Source organism: Trachurus japonicus, chromosome 18, assembly GCF_045865225.1.
Source record: "Trachurus japonicus isolate A0001 chromosome 18, Traja_1.0".
Classification (NCBI taxonomy): Eukaryota; Metazoa; Chordata; class Actinopteri; order Carangiformes; family Carangidae; genus Trachurus; species Trachurus japonicus.
The window spans coordinates 30,293,246-30,312,375 of NC_140924.1; the positions used below are offsets into that span (position 1 = coordinate 30,293,246).

The window sequence follows — 19,130 nt, forward strand, 5'->3', positions numbered from 1 at the left end:
TACAAAGATAAAACCAGCATCAGTCAGAATCATCTGCCCTTCTCACAAGTTTTTCGTGTTTGTTTATGTCACACGTGGTTTTGAATTTATCGTTTATAGCCTATATTGAAATTATAAGTGAATATGTTTAGATTCAGATATCATGAAAATGTAATCGAACAATATGGCTGCACATCTCTAGCTATTTATTACAGGATTAAAGGATGAGTTGATGGTCTGTCATTAGATTTAAGAGATTCTTGACTGTTTTAATATAGAGATTTATTTCAGCGCGATATTCCACATGTAAACTAACTGAGCAAAACAAAGCTCGTGATTATCGCCATTTTATCGTTATTGTTGTTATTATTATTATTATTATTATTATTAATAACAATAATAATGTTGTCTTTCTTGTTATTTTTAATATTATTATTATTAGGCCTATTTTTTAATCATTAATAGCATTTTGTTAATTATGTGTTGACATGTATGTGTGAAAATATCAGGAAATCGTTTTCCATTTCAATTTATGCTATGTGCAATCAAAGGCTCACATTTGAAAATCTGCATGAATGTTATGCAACAGATGACATTATTGAAAACCAAATACAGAATCAATTAATTTATGTTTTGTTACATTTATTTATTAATTATTTTTTTTGTTAAAAGGCTAGTTTATGTCAATAGTATTAAAATAAACATTTAGGTATCCACTTTTAATTTTTTTGTATTTTGTTGTTAATTTACATTCTTGAGTTGTCCTGGCTTTATAATAATTCATTTTTTCATTCTTTTGACGTTTACCACCAGAGGCTAATATGAAGACATCATTTGGCAAACCAGACCCTGGAAAGCACCTACAATATTTTCAATTCATTTGAGACTGAAGACAGCGCCATGCATTTTCTCCAGTAAAACCTCCCCACTCTCCCCTCTTCATACCTAGCCATTGAGAGTGAGGACATCCCAAGCTGCATAGAGATGGGTTCAGATCAACCCTGCATGGATACACAAGAGCGACGACCCATATTGGGTCCTGCCTGCAACCGGCGGGGCCACCGGTGTCTGCGGAAAAAGCTGAGGCCAGTGCGAATCTTAGGGTTCGTCTTCAGCCTGGTAGCCGTTAGTGCTGTCTCCTTCAGTGCCTTGACCTGGAACTCAGATGGTCTCAGTGAGTCAGCGCTCCCACAGAAGAGTCTCCACCAGTCAGCCCCCCACAGGACTCTACTTTTCACTCAACACCAGAGGGACCCCAATGTCTCAGCCGACATGCCAATAGCCATGAAATCTACAGCAGATAGCAACAAGAGCCAGGGGGATTACCCGCCAGACATTTTCACCCTCGAGGAGAGGCGCCAAGGGGCAGTGGCCCTCCACATGTTTGGCATGATCTATATGTTCATTGCCTTAGCCATAGTGTGTGACGAATTTTTCGTCCCAGCGCTCACAGTCATCACAGAGAAGCTGACCATCTCGGATGATGTCGCAGGTGCCACCTTCATGGCGGCAGGCGGCTCAGCTCCAGAGCTCTTCACCTCCATCATTGGTGTCTTCATCTCACACAGCAATGTGGGCATCGGGACCATTGTGGGCTCAGCCGTCTTCAACATTCTCTTCGTCATCGGGATGTGCGCCATCTTCTCCAAGGAAATCCTCAACTTAACATGGTGGCCACTCTTCCGCGACGTCTCCTTCTACATCCTGGATCTGATCTTGCTCATCATCTTCTTCCTGGATAACGTCATCTCCATGTGGGAAAGTATCACACTGCTTTCAGGCTACGCCGCCTATGTGATCTTCATGAAGTTCAACAGCACAGTTGAGGGCTTCGTCAAAAGCTGCATGAGCAAGAATCAAGTGGTAGAAGTGGCAGTGCAGCCCAAGGTGAGTTGGCTTCTTGAACTGTACTGTTAATTTATTTCTCCCACTTCCCTCCACCACCATCTTCTCTTACAATACAATGTCAGACTATGTGGAAGTGACAGCAAGTGTGCAGTAATGCGACTGAGTATTTTGGCTGATAAAATGACTTTTGATCCTCAGGCATGGGCACACACACTTATACTTTTACACACATGATGTAGCGGATGTGCTATTCTAATCAAGACAGGTTGCATTGATAGTTGTTCCAGTTGAGCCAAAAATGAAAATGAATCCAGTTTGTTTGTTAGTGGAGACATGCTTTCAGTTCAAATCATTTCTTTTCTTGTTTTTATCAACCGATTCCAAATGAAACCAATGGCTCACAGATGTCCTACTCACTTAGATCATTCAATATACAATGACTGTTGCCAAACACATGGCTTATCAGATTTATGTATATGTTTATTACTTCATGAGACAAATTCAACACTCCTTCACCAGCTAAACTGACCATTTTACTGTAATACAGTTGGAAAACGCAGCACAGCTCTGGAATACAGTATTCCACTGTGGGATTAATAAAACACAGTCAAATGTGTAATTCTGGGTTAAGCTCTACAAATTGTGTCCCAGGCTGACAAACAAATCCCTTGGAAAATCTCAGGAGCTATTTTTTTCCCCAGTTAAAGATTTCCCACATAAATACTATCTTTAAATTGTAGCATAAACTTCTAAAACACATTGAGCTTGTTGAGCTGAACCACAGATAGTAAATCTTTGAAGGACTGCTGCAATCGTCTTCTTTGTCCAGTGTCCTTATCCATATCTGCCTTCAGAGGAGGTTCTTCACGTCCAGCCATTTGGTGTAGTATTTTACTTTTTGCTCTTGACAGGCAATATTCAAACTGTAGAAATCATTGCATTACTGCACGTAGTATCACGCCCTCAATGACACTTGAGGGCAAAAGACACTGCAGTGCAATTTGATACCGGTGTAGAGATTATCCAGACGGATTTAGATTTCTTTGTGACATGAGATGGAAATTAAATTTTGAGAAAAGTTGTATTGTAAAGCTTTCATTAAACTGGGATTTATTTAAGTACATGAAGGATATTTAAATGGCAGGTTGCACAATGTTTGGAGAAACTCTCGAGGAAGACAAAGGTATTGTTGGCCATGCGTTGTGTAAACCATAATGCTAAAAATGATACCACTTTTTTTAAAAGCACAAAACTAGTTATCACTTTGCACTGCATCACTTTGATATAAAGCTAAGATGCAAGAGAAGATTTAGAGCTGAGGTGCATATAGGCTGAGTGCCAGAGAAGACTCAGGTGACCTTGAGGTGCAATGGATTCTGGGTGTTTCGGCCAAGAGAGGTGTGTGCGCATGTGTGTGCGTGAAAAACAAGTTTTGATGAGGGGAAAAATAGTGCAAGACGGATGAATCGATCAAACCTGCCATCATGTTTCATGTCCCACATCGCTTACAGCAGATTTAGCTTCTCCTCTCTCTTGCATTGATGGTCACAACCCCATGGCTGCACCCCTCTGTGGCCTGCTTTGAAAATAAAAGACACATGTACATGAAATGCATGAATTCAAAGTGTACAAAATTAGTCCAAAGCTATTATTTTACCTGACACAGTCACGTAACCTCTTTTTAGACTGTAGTGGGTCTACAGGGTTAATAGAAGTAGAAAGGCACAAATATTATTAGAATACAATCATCTAAACACCCTTTTTAATCAAGCTGTGACACTTTGGGGACACGTGTATTTCAAGAAAAGTGTTATTTTGAGATCTAATTGGCAATTTAATAGGCATGTGTGTGTCATACATGAGCGATGGAAAATGAGACAGGAGGACAAGGACAAGAATGTGTGAGTTAACACACTGCATGTATGTATGATCCACTTGTGTTTTTCATTTTATTACTGTTGCTGTTTTTGTTATTATTATTATTATGTGTAGTAGTAGTAGTAGTAGTAGTAGTAGTGGTGGAAGTGGCGGAAGTGGTAATATAAGGGCCATTCAGCGCTATTGTCATGACGGTAATAATTGAATAATTTATGTTTATACAGCACTTTTAAAAACATAGCCACAGTGTGCGTTAAAGCAAAAACAAGGAATAAATGTGACAAATCAAACGGCTATGGTATAAATATGAGTTTTAAGACGAGATTGAGCAGAGGGCAGTGAGTTAGCCTGTCATAGATCCTGTAGCAGCTGAGCTGAGGGGTCACCTTTACTGACAAGTCGAGATTTTGGAACCATTAGGGCCCTGCTAGAGGATCTTGAGCAGTGATTAGGCTCATAGGGAGTTCAAAGCTCACAGAATTCGGCGGGAGCCAAATTATTCAAGGATTTAGAAACAAGCTGTAAAATCTTGAAAGCAATTCTAAAGCTCACAGGTAACCACTGCATGGTGGTGTCAAAAGCCTGGCAGCAGCGTCTCGTATCAGCTGCAGTCTTTGGATGTTTGGATGAACTGAAAGCAGCTCTTCTGTAGGTTAATCATTTCACAGTCATGAGTGAGCACCAAGGTGTCCTTAATCCTCCCGATTGTACTGTTCACGTGTGTGACATTTTGCATTGTAAGGACGGTAGGATGTCATTTGACGCTATGCCCTTGAACTTAGCACATGATCAAAATGGACTTCCATGAGATTACTTCATGCATTATGATATTGGGAGGTCCCTGTCCTGCGTTACATTGCTGCCGTAGACAGAAGTACAGGCAGTCAGCAACCTACAGACACACAGCACCTCTGTTCTGTGGCTGGCGTGGTAATTGGCACCAGGCCATTAACAGTTTATGCCATAAATACCACGTAAATTATATTCTGAGAGGAACATTGACAACAGTGTAATGTTCTGCATTTAGAAGCCATCAGCCAGTTTTGCACTGTCTGCGACGGCTGCCTTTCATCTCATTACGTAACCGCTGCTCCTGTGTTCTCTTTTCCTTTTTTGACATGAAAAGTTTCTTTTGTACAACTTGTTTATTCTGCTGCAGGTAATATAAAAATAGATGGCTTTGTTTCTCTTATTTTCTAGAAAATAATGCCTTGGCTCCCAGGCAGCACGTTAAATGGTGAGAGCAGGGCTTGCTTTTCGATCATTTGACAGATCAAAGGTGTCATGGGATTTTTTTTTCTTTTACCCTGTAGGAGTGAGGTGTAACATTATCAATACAGCATGAAGAGAGCTGTCCGATCCTCCAGTCCTATGCAGTAAATGCTAGGTCTATTTAAAGCTACTGTTTTATCAGCAGTTCAATGGTCAGCCTCATCAAATGTCTTAATCCAGTCAATACCCCCCATCAGTGCTCCATAATGCTATGCACTTACTTGGGATTCCGGCAAAACAGGATGCTATAGGCTTTTGTTTTCGAGAAGTCCAAGACCACATAAATTTGGGGGGATGAAAGAATGTTGATTTCTTTTTTTCATGCTCTTTCAGTGCTAAAATCTTGGCTGAGATCTGTATGAAATGTATTATTACTGTAACTGCTCACCACCCCTGACTATGACAAGTTGACAACCTGAGCTACCAGTTGATGAATGAGTCAGTCTGAGGTGAAAAATTAACTGTGCTTGCACTACTAAAAATGTAACCATCCATGCTGACAGTTAAGAAAAAATGTGTTTACTGCTTAATGCAACTGCCAACAGTTACACTCAAACTAGGGCAATAGAGGTCAGCAAAAACAAGCCTCAATCACAATGCTGCTGACATATTACCACCTTTTATGCTGAAACAGGTGCTTATTTACACATGGACTGGACACAACATCAGTCTTCATTTGGGGCTGTGTAGCTTGATGGGTTTAAGTCTATACATCCTGCTTCTGCTCCAGCTTGCTTTCCTCCAAACCTCAAGGACATGTTCCACTAAGTTCAGCAGTGAGTTGTTAACTTTGTTAGTTTTTAGAGCTTGTTCAAAACATGTGCCTGCTGCACTGATGGAGTCAACTAAAACAGCAAAGTTGCATTTCTTAAAACCAAAGCAATGAGCAAGAGCAAGAGTCCAGTGTTAATTCTCTGTAGGGTTATCACTGAGAGAAAGGGCTTTCACATATTCACATATTTGATTGAATGAAAAGATAAAAGTATGAATAAAAACAGCTTTAATTTTGACAACTCATTATCTTGAATGTTTTTAGAAATTAATAAACATAGTCTACTGTGTGCAGTATATGCAAAGTTATGTTTAAAATCATACCATCTGACCTACTAGCTCAATAACTCAGAATCACATAGTAGAATCATGAAAGCCTGCTTCAGAATAGTCAGTTCAGTGGATCCTAGTGCATGATGTGGTTTTATTTGTTCATCTTTAATGAAAACAGATGTTGCAAGGAAGCATTTATCTATTAATTCTGGTCTGATTGGTGCTTAATACCTTTGTTTACCTAATGAGTGCTTAGCTGCTCCTTAATCTTAAGTGCACTCCGCCTTAGCCCAGTGAGCTAGCTTGGCACCTTTGCCATCCCATCCCTTATGAGACACAACCCTGCAGCCACCTTCTGTTTAAAACAATAATATGTCTTTTTGGTATGGGCACATTGTGGTTGTTTTAATCAACTCAGAGTTGATCCACTTACTAGCCAGAAATGACCCTGAAAAATGAACCCTTGTTGTTTTAAGCACTGATTCTACTACACTGACTTTAGATATTAGGGCTTAAGAATGCCAGTGGCCTGTCAGGATAAAAAATAACATTAACGCATTGCAGTGTAATATAATCTATTACTGTTTCCCTGCCACAAATACCACCTTGTATTGTAGCTTTATTAAATTTTTTTCCTTGGCATTTTTTAAGGTTGTGGGCTGGATACTAGTCTTTGTTGTAAATTCTTACTGCTGTTAGTCAGCCTCTGAATTAAAAAGGATGACTGCAGTGTCACATCTTGGCCCTTTGAGCTGTAGCAGTTCACGGGTCAAAGATGATGTCACTTCACTGTATCGCAGTCTTGAATTGTTGCACGTTCTGTTAGAGCTAAGCTTCTCAGTCTGGTGGTATAGTTAGTGACTTAACGGGACAGAGCTGACTCGCACTCATGAGCAAAGGTCTGATTACTGAACACTGGGTCACTCAGTATGTGCAGAGGCGCTGAAAGAGGTCACTAAATGCCCCGTGAGTTTTTCTGCCCCGTTTGAATGCACACCCACACACTCAGTAAATCCTTACTGTACATACTGTAGAGGCACAGTTCAAGGTCACATAGAGCTAGAGGCTCTTACTTCTACCTCACAAGCTTGAATCATCATGGCAGCACAAGATGGAGGAGTATGGACATTGGTAGCACTTTTCCCTGCTTCTACCATTTTCACTTGATAAGCAATATGTGTACTGGAGTTGGCTTTACATACTGACGGTGTCACTGAAGCAGTCATTTGTCCAACCCCTTTCTTTTTCTTTCCCTTTACAAAAAATGCCCAGTACACTAAGCCAATCTGGCATCTCAACTCCACAGTAAAAAAAAGAAAAGTGTTATGTTTCCATTCCAATCCATACCTGCCTGACTTTTTCATGCTATTGTTACACATTTTTAAAAGCTTACGTATCTTTTAAACAGGCCAGTTTAGTCCTGATGTTACATTTGGATTTACTTGCAGTGCAGTGCAGACATGCTCTGGCTGTCGCATTAGTAGAAGGGTCTTCCGTCATCTGCACACCCCCACCTCAGGACCACCTCGCCAGCCTGGCCCAGGCTTATCTCGTTATCTTGTGGCCTCTCTCATTGTTTGGCTGATGGACTGACTGGCTGCTTTTGAAAATACGGGCTCAGATCAGATTAGCCAGCACTTTGTGAACCGTGGCTTTATGAAAGACAGAGGAGTGACAAGCCCCACTTCTACTTGTTATGATCGTTGTGACATGCCAAAAGTCAGTGTTTGTCATTCTGTCAGACTAAAGAAAGAGCATGGTCAGATCTGAAAACACACTGAACGACCAGTACACCGATGTGTGTAGTATACAGTGCATCATTTAAGCCATCTCATTACATTAAAATGTCACCATGAGGGTTATGTCAGCATCAGATTTAGCAAATTGAATGGCTGATAATTAATTGTAAGATAGTAAAGAAAGTAAATCAAACAAAGAAAATGTCTCAGATTTTTGTTGAAATGAGTCTTCAAACTGATCCTGGGCTAAGATTCTTCCTCGAAGCACGATCTGCCTGCTCTCGTCAATGCTGGATAAGCCAGGGCGTATCAAGGCAGATGTTGGTTCTGCTGAGATGGAAGGTGCGACCTCTGATGCATTACCAAGCTATAAATAGCGTCACGAAGGCGAGATCTTCCATCAGGATGCGCTTCAAAGATCGGTTACAAAGCAGGTTCTGTGCAGGGAGCTGCACTGTTTGTGTTTCCTCCCTGTGGATTTGGACATTTGAGCTCCAGTTCTGATGCTGTGCACCTTCTGTTCACACATAAGAACCAGTTGTTGCTGGATGTGCCGTTTTCATTTTTATCCAGTCCAATCAACCCGCCCACCACATACACCATAATATCAGCCTGCACGGCATGAACTCTGTCACTCGCTGTTTATTTTGGTTGTGTGTGTGACGTGCTCATGGGATTATCTTCCATTATGAAGGATGTCGAGCTAATTTGCAGTACAATCCAGATGTGCACTGCTAAACTCCCACCAAATCATAAACTGCATCTGTTGCAGATTTCTTATTTGAGCTTGAATGGATAATAAAAACAGTTGTGTAGCTAATTTCTAGGAAATCCTCTTGAAATACCCATTTTTAATCACTGAAAAGCAATGGTTTGTGCAGTATTTGTGCAGGAGTATTAACCTGACTTTTCAGTGTAGGCCTGCAGAGGTTTTGGACACTTACGAATGGACCTGAATATCTTCTTTATGTGTAAAGACTGTTTGACCTTGTCCCTGGTCCCTGGCTGAGTGTTTGTATGAAAGCAGCAAGGTATTCATGTGTGTATTTTTTTTAAAGGAAAGTTGTAGAAGTGGCCTTGGTTCATACTGAATGTGAAATGGGTAGAATAATTCATTTTTATGCAGGCAAGGTCACAGAGGAGGGAATTACAGTTATAGTTTGACATGACAAAAAATAGAGGAAAATATAGGTTTGTGATGTCTGAATTATTAAGCAAAGATTGATTGTGATGTTGAAGAGAGTTAGATGTCCTGGTGTAGGTTAAAGGTGGTCTGTACATGCTGTTGCAAACATGTACAGTATACACCTGCTCACACAGAGAGAGGGAAACAATCACTTGGTGTTTGAGCTCAGCCAGTGACAACAGAGCCAGAATCCAATAATTTAAAAATAGAAAGGCTGCGACTTTGATCTCACCATGACGATGAGGAGTCCAAGTTTTATCATCCGTTCCAGCTGTGGCTTCTTGTCTAAAGAGGGGGGAGGGAGGGGGCGCCGCTGTAGAGCCAGTAATTAGTTTTCCTGTTTTAGAGGTTTTCCCTTGTTGTTCGGCTGTTAGACCAGTCAATAGAGATAAAGGTATTGTTCAGAATAAAGTAACGGACCAATCAAAACACAATGTTGAGTTTTAGAATCCAGAGCGGAGGGTGGATTGAGCCAGAGCTGCTGCTTTCTCTGTCTCTTTTCTATTGTCTACAATTATTCCGTGAGCTCTCTTGGCAGTGTCGTTGCATCCTGCTTTTGTCCAAATGCGATTTAATTATATTCAATGGTAACAGTTGTACAAATGAAGTTCTCATTTGCATCACAGGTGCTGATGGCTGCATTTTATATTGTCCTCAAATGGTTATTGTGCTCTTTACCTTCCCCCTCCACTCTTATCGGAGTGGGCAGTCTGGCTCTTCACTGCATCCCCAGTGTTAAAGGGTTTGAAGGTCACCCTGTCACTTAATACTGTACAGTTGCTATGTAATTATCAAAAGCACAAAGTAGTCTGCTAAATAAAAAGTAGAACAATGCTTTTTATTTATGTGCCCAAAAAAAAGTTATACGTTAAGCACATCCATTGTGAGTTTACAACCTAAACATGTACATGAGTACCAATGACCTCCAAGTTCTTCTAAAAATGTCCTTCACTTTGTTTCAATCTAATTTTATGATGTCTCCATTAATTCAGATTTTATTGGAGAGACTTCTTTTATTGAGGCTCAGTGTACTTGAGTGAATTGAATTTTGTGATGCTTCTGTCAGTTGCCAGGAATAGATTTTTGATCCCGACCTGCCCATACTGAGCCTAGAGTTGAAACAAGTAATTGATCAATTAGACAGACAGAATCTGCAATTATTTTCATAGTTTTTGTTCCCCAAAATTCACTGGTCAGAACGTAATATTTTTAATTTTTCTCAGATGACTACGAAAGCGAATGGAATTTCCCCTACTTTAACTCTACGGGTAAACCTGGGCTTTGGAAAACTGTGATTAACATTTTAGATATCAATAAAACAAAATGATTGATTATTCAATTATCATTCAGTTAATCATTAGTTGAAGTCCTGATTGAGAACTGTCTGATTTAAATTATCAAAATGTTTGTCAAACAAAACCTTACCAACTTTCACACTGAACCCAGTCTTTGTCCATGGTGCAGCACCATGGACAGCACCTCTCAGTCTCACTGCTCTGCAGCATCTACTTATCTACTTACAGCATCTACTTACTACTGTGATCTGCTGTAAGTAGATCACCCTCTTGCATCCTTTTTTCATATCCTCTATTTTTTTTTTATGTGTGTGTGTTCATTCTTTGGTGATGTGCATACGCCATGATTGGCATTCTACCTCTGAAACCGGAGCACGAATGAAAAAATAGACTTGGGACAAAACACCAAGTAGTGGGTTGCTTCCTGAAATGGAGACTGCTGTTGGAAGAGGGTGCCCTCATCAAATACCGACAAAGACACTGGATCATTCAGAGCATCAAATCACTGTAGGCTCAGTCATGAAACCATTTTTTTGATGTGACCTCAACAGCTTGATCTGCTCTTACTGGAGCTTTATCCACTGTCTTCACTGGAGGCCATCTCTTCTTTTGTTGTTCATTGTTTGGACCTTAGGTTATTTCACATATTCTCCTGAAGTATTTAGATCAGAGGCTCTGGTGTATGTCTATCCAGATTTGTCCACACTCACCCTAAAGCAAAGAAATTAGAGAAAACCTGAATCGGGTGTATTTATTGTTCTGAGGGAGAGCCTGAAGGTGAAATGTTGAGGCTTGCAAGAAACTGAAAGCCTTATCGATCACAGGCTATTTTTGAAAGCGGGGTCGAATTAGCTAATGTAACTGCACTGTAAAAGCATCATGTGAAGGGCACCAAGATCCCTATCTCATGGGTGTATGAAATGACAAACAGCCAAGCGAGATGGAAACGGTGCATATGGTTGGATGTGACGGAGGCCTGGCGGGCCTTACATACTTAACTCCTTCCTTGGGGGGATTTTTGACCCTGAACATCAGCTTTACTAAGCTGCAGCAGCTGAACATTACATCAGCTCCGAGAGTTGTGGTTCATGTAATGCCCGTAATTTGTGAAATCCAGAGCGATGATGTGTGTGCATCAGATGGTGTATAGATCTCACAGCTGCAGACAGACCTGACAGCACATTGATAACTACAGAGAATTTCAAAGCAAATTTAAGAGAGTAAACTCTTAAAATGGAAGTGATTGCAGTCAGACAGTCTCTAATGAGGTAATTAGAAAACGCTCTGGGGCTCGGTGAATCTGCTGAAAGCCTCTCGTCCCCTGTTCTCATCTAAAAGGGTTAGTACTTATGTCCATCACTGGTAGACGAATGATGCATGAGGCTGCTTCTCCACCCCCCCACTCCCCCACTCCCCTTCTCAAGCCCACCAAGGTCACCTGAAAAGGCTCTATGAGTATATTACTCCGTCTGTACTAAGTGTAACCAACCAGCCTGATGAGCATGTAGGAGGAAGCCTCCTCTGCATACTTCCACCTCCAGCTCCTCTAAGATAAGACTCTTCTGTGTGTGCTCTTTGCCTCAGAGAGGAGGTGACTGCTGACAGTGCAACCAAGCAACAGTGCAGTTTGTCATTGGTCAGGATTATGTCCCATAAAGTCATAGTCGCTTCCTTGATGGGAAAATTGACCTCAAACCAACATCTGCTGGAGATTTGTGCTCATTAATGTTTAAGTGGGATTAACTACAAAACCTAAACTAAACTGCAGAGAGGCAGAAATTGCAATTTTCTTGGCCGATTTTAATTTCAGATATTTTTTCTGCCTTCTGATTACAATATTTTCTCTGAAAACAATAATTGACAGCTACACAAACATCGCATAATGTTTATTGAATGAATTCAATTGTATGCTCATGATGAAACGCTGACTGTTAACTATTACATAAACAAAAAATCATATCAGTGCATTCTGGTGAACAATTGCAAAACTCGTCACTTGTCAGACCACTCAGAAATAATGAATGGTTGTTATTATTGAGGGTTATTATTCAAGGCACAGCAGAAATGCTGACAGTGTGGGTTCAGGAGCAGTTCAGCAGGTAGCCGTCATGCATAGAGGAGGAAAGCGGTGTGGCACGAGTTGTAGTCCCATCATGCAATTGTAAAGTCTTGTTTTTGTGGTTGTTCCTCCATGGCTTGCTTTGGTCTTACAGGTATTACACATTTCATGCCTTTTGTCTTTTCCCTCATGGAGAAGAACTTCCACACCAGTGACATATTGAGTGGGTGTAACTGTGTGCACAATACAAATTGTTGTGTAGCGCATGAGTGTAAATGTGGAATCACACTGATCAGCCAGTCTCCCTTCATGGCCACTGGTTCCGATCACCAGCCAATCAATCAGTGCATCTCTTCTAAATTAAAACAGGACTAAAAGTCCGTTGAAATTCTATATCTATCTTGTTATTGTTATTGACCAAAACTGGAAATGAATTGATCCCACCAACAATTGTTGTCCATGTTGCAGAAATGTGTGTATAGTTTATTCCTCTGAATGACTGGCCAGCAATGGATAGACCACTTTTGTTAACCATTCATTTTAACTATTTTCTTACATTATCATGATTGTATTTTTAATTGGTTTCAATTGTACATTGATGATGCCACAGATAACTCATAGTAAAAAGATAACTATTGATGCTTACTACTAGTATTGAGAACAATCTCAGAAACGAGAGGCGGAACTACTGTATCTTACACTCAGTTTTTTAGTGAGTGAAGCTGAAATATAAATGGTGCAACAGAGCCTCTGGTTGCTCTGATTTGGTCGTCCCAGCTGGGGCTCTAGTATTTCCAAGTTTACCTATATAGAGCTCCAGTTTCACAACATCTTACAAAATGTTAATTTTTTTTGTTCCTTGTGCATTGTGCATTAAAGCAGAAGTAAGCTGAATGTTTGTGTTAATATAAGTCTTAAATAGTTATATCTTCCGACAGCAATCACTTATATAGAGTGTTTGGTCTGAAACACGGGTCTATCAGTCACTCTGCTTTGCTGTAAGCCGAGGAGAAAACTTTCCTTGTATCCAACAACCTTTATCCAATGAGGAGAGAGAAAGGCATAAAAGGGCGGCCCTCTCTGGGTGTGCAGCCAAGGGGGCAGTTGCATAGACTGAGGACGATGCGTGAGCATGTGGTGACGCAGGAACGAAGGCGAGGACTGCTAACTCCATCCGCTGACAGGAAGTTAGCCAAAACGACCGGATCGCTTACTTCTGCTTTAATGATTAGAAGTCATGCTAGCTAGTAATACTGACAGAGTAAAATCGAACTCATAGTTTGTAGGTGTATGTAGGAAAACATCATCAGTGTCTGGCAGAGTAAACAAAGCCGTTACAGCAATACTGGGAAAGCTGGAAAGTACTGTGGGTGTTTCAGCACAGACATGTCATCCCTATGACCAATAGCTGGAAAAAAGCAGGGCTGCCCAATTGCCCCAGGGCAACCAGATTTGGACCTCTGTCAACGATTAGCTTGGTCCGATTCCAACTGACAATACAACAGGACCCGTAGTCTTACATCTAAACCAAGCATAGACAATAAACTCTATGAAAAACTCGCAGGATATGCAGATAAGCTAAAAAAGAAAATCTGGGTCAAAGCATGCTGCAGCAGAAGCACAGCGGACACACTGCAGACTATGAAACTTTTCTTATAGTGTGCGACAATTTCAAAAACAAAAACTCAGCCTGACTCATCCGTGTTACTGCATAGTGCTGATCAAGCCATTCTAATCTGTCAGTAATGACTGATTATAGATTGGATCAGGTGTCAGGGTCATTATTGCACCCCTTGTATTAATTTAGCTAAAACATTACTTTGCACATGTAGTCTAAATTTAATTTGGTGAATAAGTGAATATCATTATAAGGCATTATACAGTATCCCTACCAGCCTATGATAAATATTATTAACTCAAGATTCACTTACACAAGAATACTTATGCAGTGAAATACTATACATATAGTACTGACAGTGAAATGACAATAAGTACAGAGAGCCTTTTCAAACCCAGCTTTGGGTGATTACATTCACTTCCAAAAATGACACAGCAGTTTTTGTTCCCCTATTTGTCTCCCAAAAGCATGAGTCTGATTGGTTCATTGGAGGGGGGAGTAAGAGGAAGCAATTTTGGCTTAGTCCTGATGAGCACTGCCTTGTGGGAAATCAGTGTCGTGGCAGCTCCTGTAATTAGTTCTGCTTGTTAGAAAAATGAAGGGGTTTCTAATTAGCAAGTGGATGGCTTCTTGACTTGTTGTGCATCTTTTCCCTCCTTTCCTTGAAGATCATCATTAGAGAGAGAGAGAGAGAGAGAGGGAGCATGCACGCTCAGTCTTGCTGCTCAACAGTTTAGCTCCAACACGATGAATCTAGATGGACAAATCTCAAAGGGTATTCTGTCATGCTCTGACAGACAGGCTGCCGACTGTAAGCACGTGTAGGCAAATGCCTGGAGCTGTGCAAGATTTCACTTTTCAAGTGCTTAACAAGCCAGGCAGTCTGGTTTTCACAGATCTTGACATACACAGGCTGACTAATGCTTTATTTATAGTATAACGTTTACTACATTTTCGATATGTGAGAATTTATTATGCACCAAATGTCAGATCTAATGTAAATGAGCTTTTCTCCCAATGAGCTTGTCTGCCTGATTTAATCCTTGGCTTGTGTACTTTGTTCTTTTCCACACAATCCTGTGACAACTATCAAAATTCATAGTAAAGGCTCTATTTGAGCCTCTTTGTCATCAGTAATGCAGAAATTGGTATTTAATTTGATTGTTTTACTTGCACATTTCAGATTTTTCTTTTATTTCTCTTTTTTTTTAAAGTATATTTTGCCTTTAATCGACAGGTTAGTTGAGAGAGGAAATGGGGAGACAGAGAGGGCGAATGACACGCAGCAAAGGTGCGGGATTCAAACCGGGGCTGGCTGCAGAAAAGACTGTAGTCTCTGCACATGGGATGCCTGCTCTACCCACTGAGCTAAACGGCTCCCCACACATTTCAGATTTTGAAAAATGTAATTAATTTTATATACAACCTACTCTACATTGAAGTACACTTGGAGCAAGGGCTTGATTTAAACTTGATTTAAAGCAGAAGTAAGCGGAATGTTTGTGTTAATATAAGTCTTAAATAGTTAGACAGCAATCACTTATATAGAGTGTTTGGTCCGAAACACGGGTCTGTCAGTCACTCTGCTCTGCTGTAAGCCAAGGAGAAAACTTCTTGTATACTTCCTTGTATCCTACAACCTTTATCCAATGAGGAGAGAGAACGGCATGAAGGGCTGTGTGTGCAGCCAAGGGATGCGCGTGAGTGTGGTGACATAGGGACGAGGACCAATAGATCCATGATGAGTGCGGGGACTGCTAACTCCATCGGCTGACAAGAAGTTAGCCAAAACGACCGGATCGCTTACTTCTGCTTTAATCACCAAGTCTGCACCATAATGCAAATGCTTAACATTACGATTGAAAGAAAGAGGAAATAGTGGTCTGGCTCGATCTAAACCTACCGCCTCCAAATAACAACTTTGTATAAATTTGTTCAATCTGCACAGATCCCAAAATGTAAAAATGATAATTTAACGTTTTTGCAGGAGGTTTTTCTGCTGCACAGTTTTGGATTGTTTTGTTACGTTTGGAAAGAGCGCCTTTAGCTCTTTCTCTATTATTCTCCTTAATAGTGTGGCTAGGATGTTGAAGCACAAAGGAAATGCAAATCAAATTCCTCTGAAATCCTGGACTCCTTTTTGTGTTCTCAGATTGCACATGAGAAGATTTATAATCCGCTGCTGATGTTCGAAAGTCAGGACTTCCAGCACTACTTTCATAGCTTCACTCGTGTGCTGAGATTCCTCCAAAACTTCCCCCACCCCCACTGTCCCTTCTAAGCTGTGGGCAATTTGAGTGGTGAAAGCGGAAGTATTTCTGCATGATGTCACACTCTTCGTCAATAATTCTCTGTAACACGTCGTTACATGCATGCGGCTGCAGAGGAACATTTATCTCCCTCAGCTGATCCGCTTCCAAGAATGATCCTAATGTGACATTATGTAAGAACTGAAAGGCAGAGCTGCTGGTATTAGAGAACACACAAACTCCAGAGAACATACTAATCTCCCTATGTGATTATTAGTCATAATATTTAACGCTGGCTTAATGATCGACCCATGGCATAATCTCTATCTGGCATATTCACCTGTTCTCCTGTAACCCTACTGATTTGCCTTTGAGGACGGTGATACGGAATGAAATAGAGTAATTATACCTCAAGTGTGCAGGGAATTACCCTGAAGATATGAAATGGGGGGAGGGGGAGGTTATAGTTGAACAGCTGTGTCGAAAATCTCAGGATTAGCTCAACTTCTGTTCAGTATATTTGACAAATGTATGATTTCAGCTCCAACATTTCTGTAATTGTGTAGCTGTGCCGATGCATAAACCAATATATGGTAAATTATGAGCTGTTAAACTGAAGAGTGGCACATAGTGCTGGTATTCACAATGACTGCAGGGGTAATTTTTTTCTCAAAATGAAATCAGCTCCTAGGTAAGATGAATTTAATATGATTTCATAAGTAATAACTTTAAAAAAACAAAAAAAAACAAATCTGTTGGAAAGACCGTAAATAGATTGTTTCATCTCACGAACTGGACTTAGCACCACTCTCCTCTTTCCTGCACAGTTACCAAGAGATTTGACATTCAATACAATGTAGCGGCATTTAGTATGCGGATGGATCACTAACATGACAAGCTTGAAGGGTGGGTCTTAAAATGTGTACATTTGCTCTGCATTCTTAAACATTCACAAGATCAAACTGGATCATTTTCTGCATTTCATTATTTGGTATTGTGCACTACACGAACGTCAGTGTCTCCACGTTACGCATGTTTCAGTCTGAAACCAGTGAAGGCTCAGGCTGTGAAACAACGCCTTGATATGCTAAGATCTGAATAAAAACATTGTGTTTGTTATCTTGCAGTTGAAAACATAGGCCTTGAGCGACTGTTATTTCACACACATGCACACATGTTTTGGAGATGAAGTGAGCGCAGTTTAGTCAGGCAGTTGGTGTGAAAGGCTTTTGTTTCAAAAATAGACTGTGTTACAGTACTGCACATGGCAAAAAAGTCCCGCTGAGAACGATGGCAGAGAATTGAGTGATTTTTAAAAGACTGGAGCACATACCAACTGTTAGAGGCAAAATTATCACATTAAAACCAACAGCACTGGGCCTGCAAGGCAAAGCTTTTGAGTATATCTACCCCTCAGGTCAAGACAAAGCACGGGCAGCTCAGAAAATATACTTACTCATGTCATGACAGTAAAGAAGCTGAGTCAGTAGCCAGTAGCTAGTAAGCTTAGCATAAAATCTGAACCATCACCTTTAAATCTTACAAATTAACATTTTGTTTTGTTTGTTTAATCCATTCAGATTAAAAAATAACAATGATGTGACATGTACTTTTTTCCCATGTCTCAGGCTCCCTGTTTAGCAGTTTACCCCAGTTTACCTTCTTAATGCTTTGGCTTACTAGTTGTTCACTTGGTGTCAGAAATGTCAGGTTTTTCCTCTTATTCTAGATTTTTCAGTCACCTTGAACCTTTTCGGTCTGGCTCTGTAAATAATGGGTATGGGTACTAACTCTTTAGTTGATGTTTTGGAGTTAACGGTCTAGACAAGGCTAACTGCCTGCTATCTGTAGCTTTGTATCAACTGTACAGACAGCATACCGGTATCAGTGGAAAATAATAAAATGTTAGTTTCCATTTATTCCTGCTCGAGAGTAAAATTGAACTTCCATTCTGAAGATGTTTATTCTTCACCTCTTCACCATATTCTACTTTTACAGTGTGTACTGTAGTTACTTTGATATGCCAGGAACTCTGATACGAGTCGACATCCTTGAGTCAAATAAGTGTAATTTAAATGACATTTTTGAACGAATTTCATGGAAATTCAAGTAGACACAGTCTAATCTGGCTCAGCTTGTGACTGACACAGTAGGCAGGCACAGCAGTGGGGAAGAATATGTCTCTCAAGTCTTGTCCACTTACATCACAGTCAGTCATCGCCATCACTGTAACTGTCGTAATGTCTCTCTTTATCATCTCTTCATCTTGTCTGTGTGGTTGTGTGCGGCATGCTTCACATCTATGTCCTGTTTTCTCTTTCTCTCCCTCTCCCCCTTTTACTACTTCTTCTCTTTGTATTGGATGAGAAGATAAGTCCTGGGGCACCAGAGGATGACGGCAAGTTGTCGGTAGGTCCTGTCTGATTGACACTCTTTCTGTCTGCTTCAGTGTTTGTCTCTGTTTCTGTGTAGCCGTAGCAGTGTAATTTGTGTCTCTTCCACCATATTGTGTACGAGACATGTACACCTTATCTGTAACCTTTAGCCTCACTGTGTGCAGAGAATAACTCTGTTTTCCAAAGCCTTTTTTTTTGCTACAGTTATATTTTTTAAAAAGCATGCAAAAAACAATTAGGAAAGTGCAAAAGCCTGTTAAGTTTTGATGCAGATTGCAAATGAAGCAAATAAACAGAGCAGCAGAAGGAGAATCTTCAGGGTCACACCAAGAAGCCACATCTTGAAGATCTTACACAAGCTCTGTCCGTCTACATGTCTTCCTTACCTCCCGCTCTCATCCATATGGACCTGGGAATTAGCACCTGACACTTCCTGTGCCTATGCATCACCTGTGGGCAGCCGAAGGCAGACGCACTCCAAACAGCTGCCGCCTGCAACGGTGCCTAATTTCCCACAGTTCTCAAGTTCAGCTTGAACAGCTGAAGCGACCTTGGCGATTGGTGGTT

General features: G+C 40.6%; 1 protein-coding gene and 1 long non-coding RNA gene across 8 annotated transcripts in view; both read left to right on the forward strand.

Moving 5' to 3' along the window:
- LOC146969622 (sodium/potassium/calcium exchanger 2-like) overlaps positions 1–19,130 on the forward strand; it is a 41,822-nt gene that overhangs the window by 642 nt on the left and 22,050 nt on the right. For 4 of the 7 annotated variants that reach the window (XM_085759942.1, XM_085759945.1, XM_085759946.1 and 1 more), the window contains exons 2-3: positions 793–1,866; positions 18,538–18,576. In XM_085759942.1, coding sequence (XP_085616068.1) covers positions 964–1,866; positions 18,538–18,576 — 942 coding nt within the window. In that variant the 5' untranslated portion in view covers positions 793–963. The remainder of the gene's footprint in view (positions 1–792; positions 1,867–18,537; positions 18,577–19,130) is intronic. The other 3 variants (XM_085759944.1, XM_085759947.1, XM_085759949.1) reach the window with 1 other exon arrangement.
- On the forward strand, positions 13,024–13,891 carry LOC146969623 (uncharacterized). Its single transcript, XR_015034290.1, has 2 exons — positions 13,024–13,184; positions 13,533–13,891. It is a non-coding gene; the product is annotated as an uncharacterized LOC146969623 (long non-coding RNA).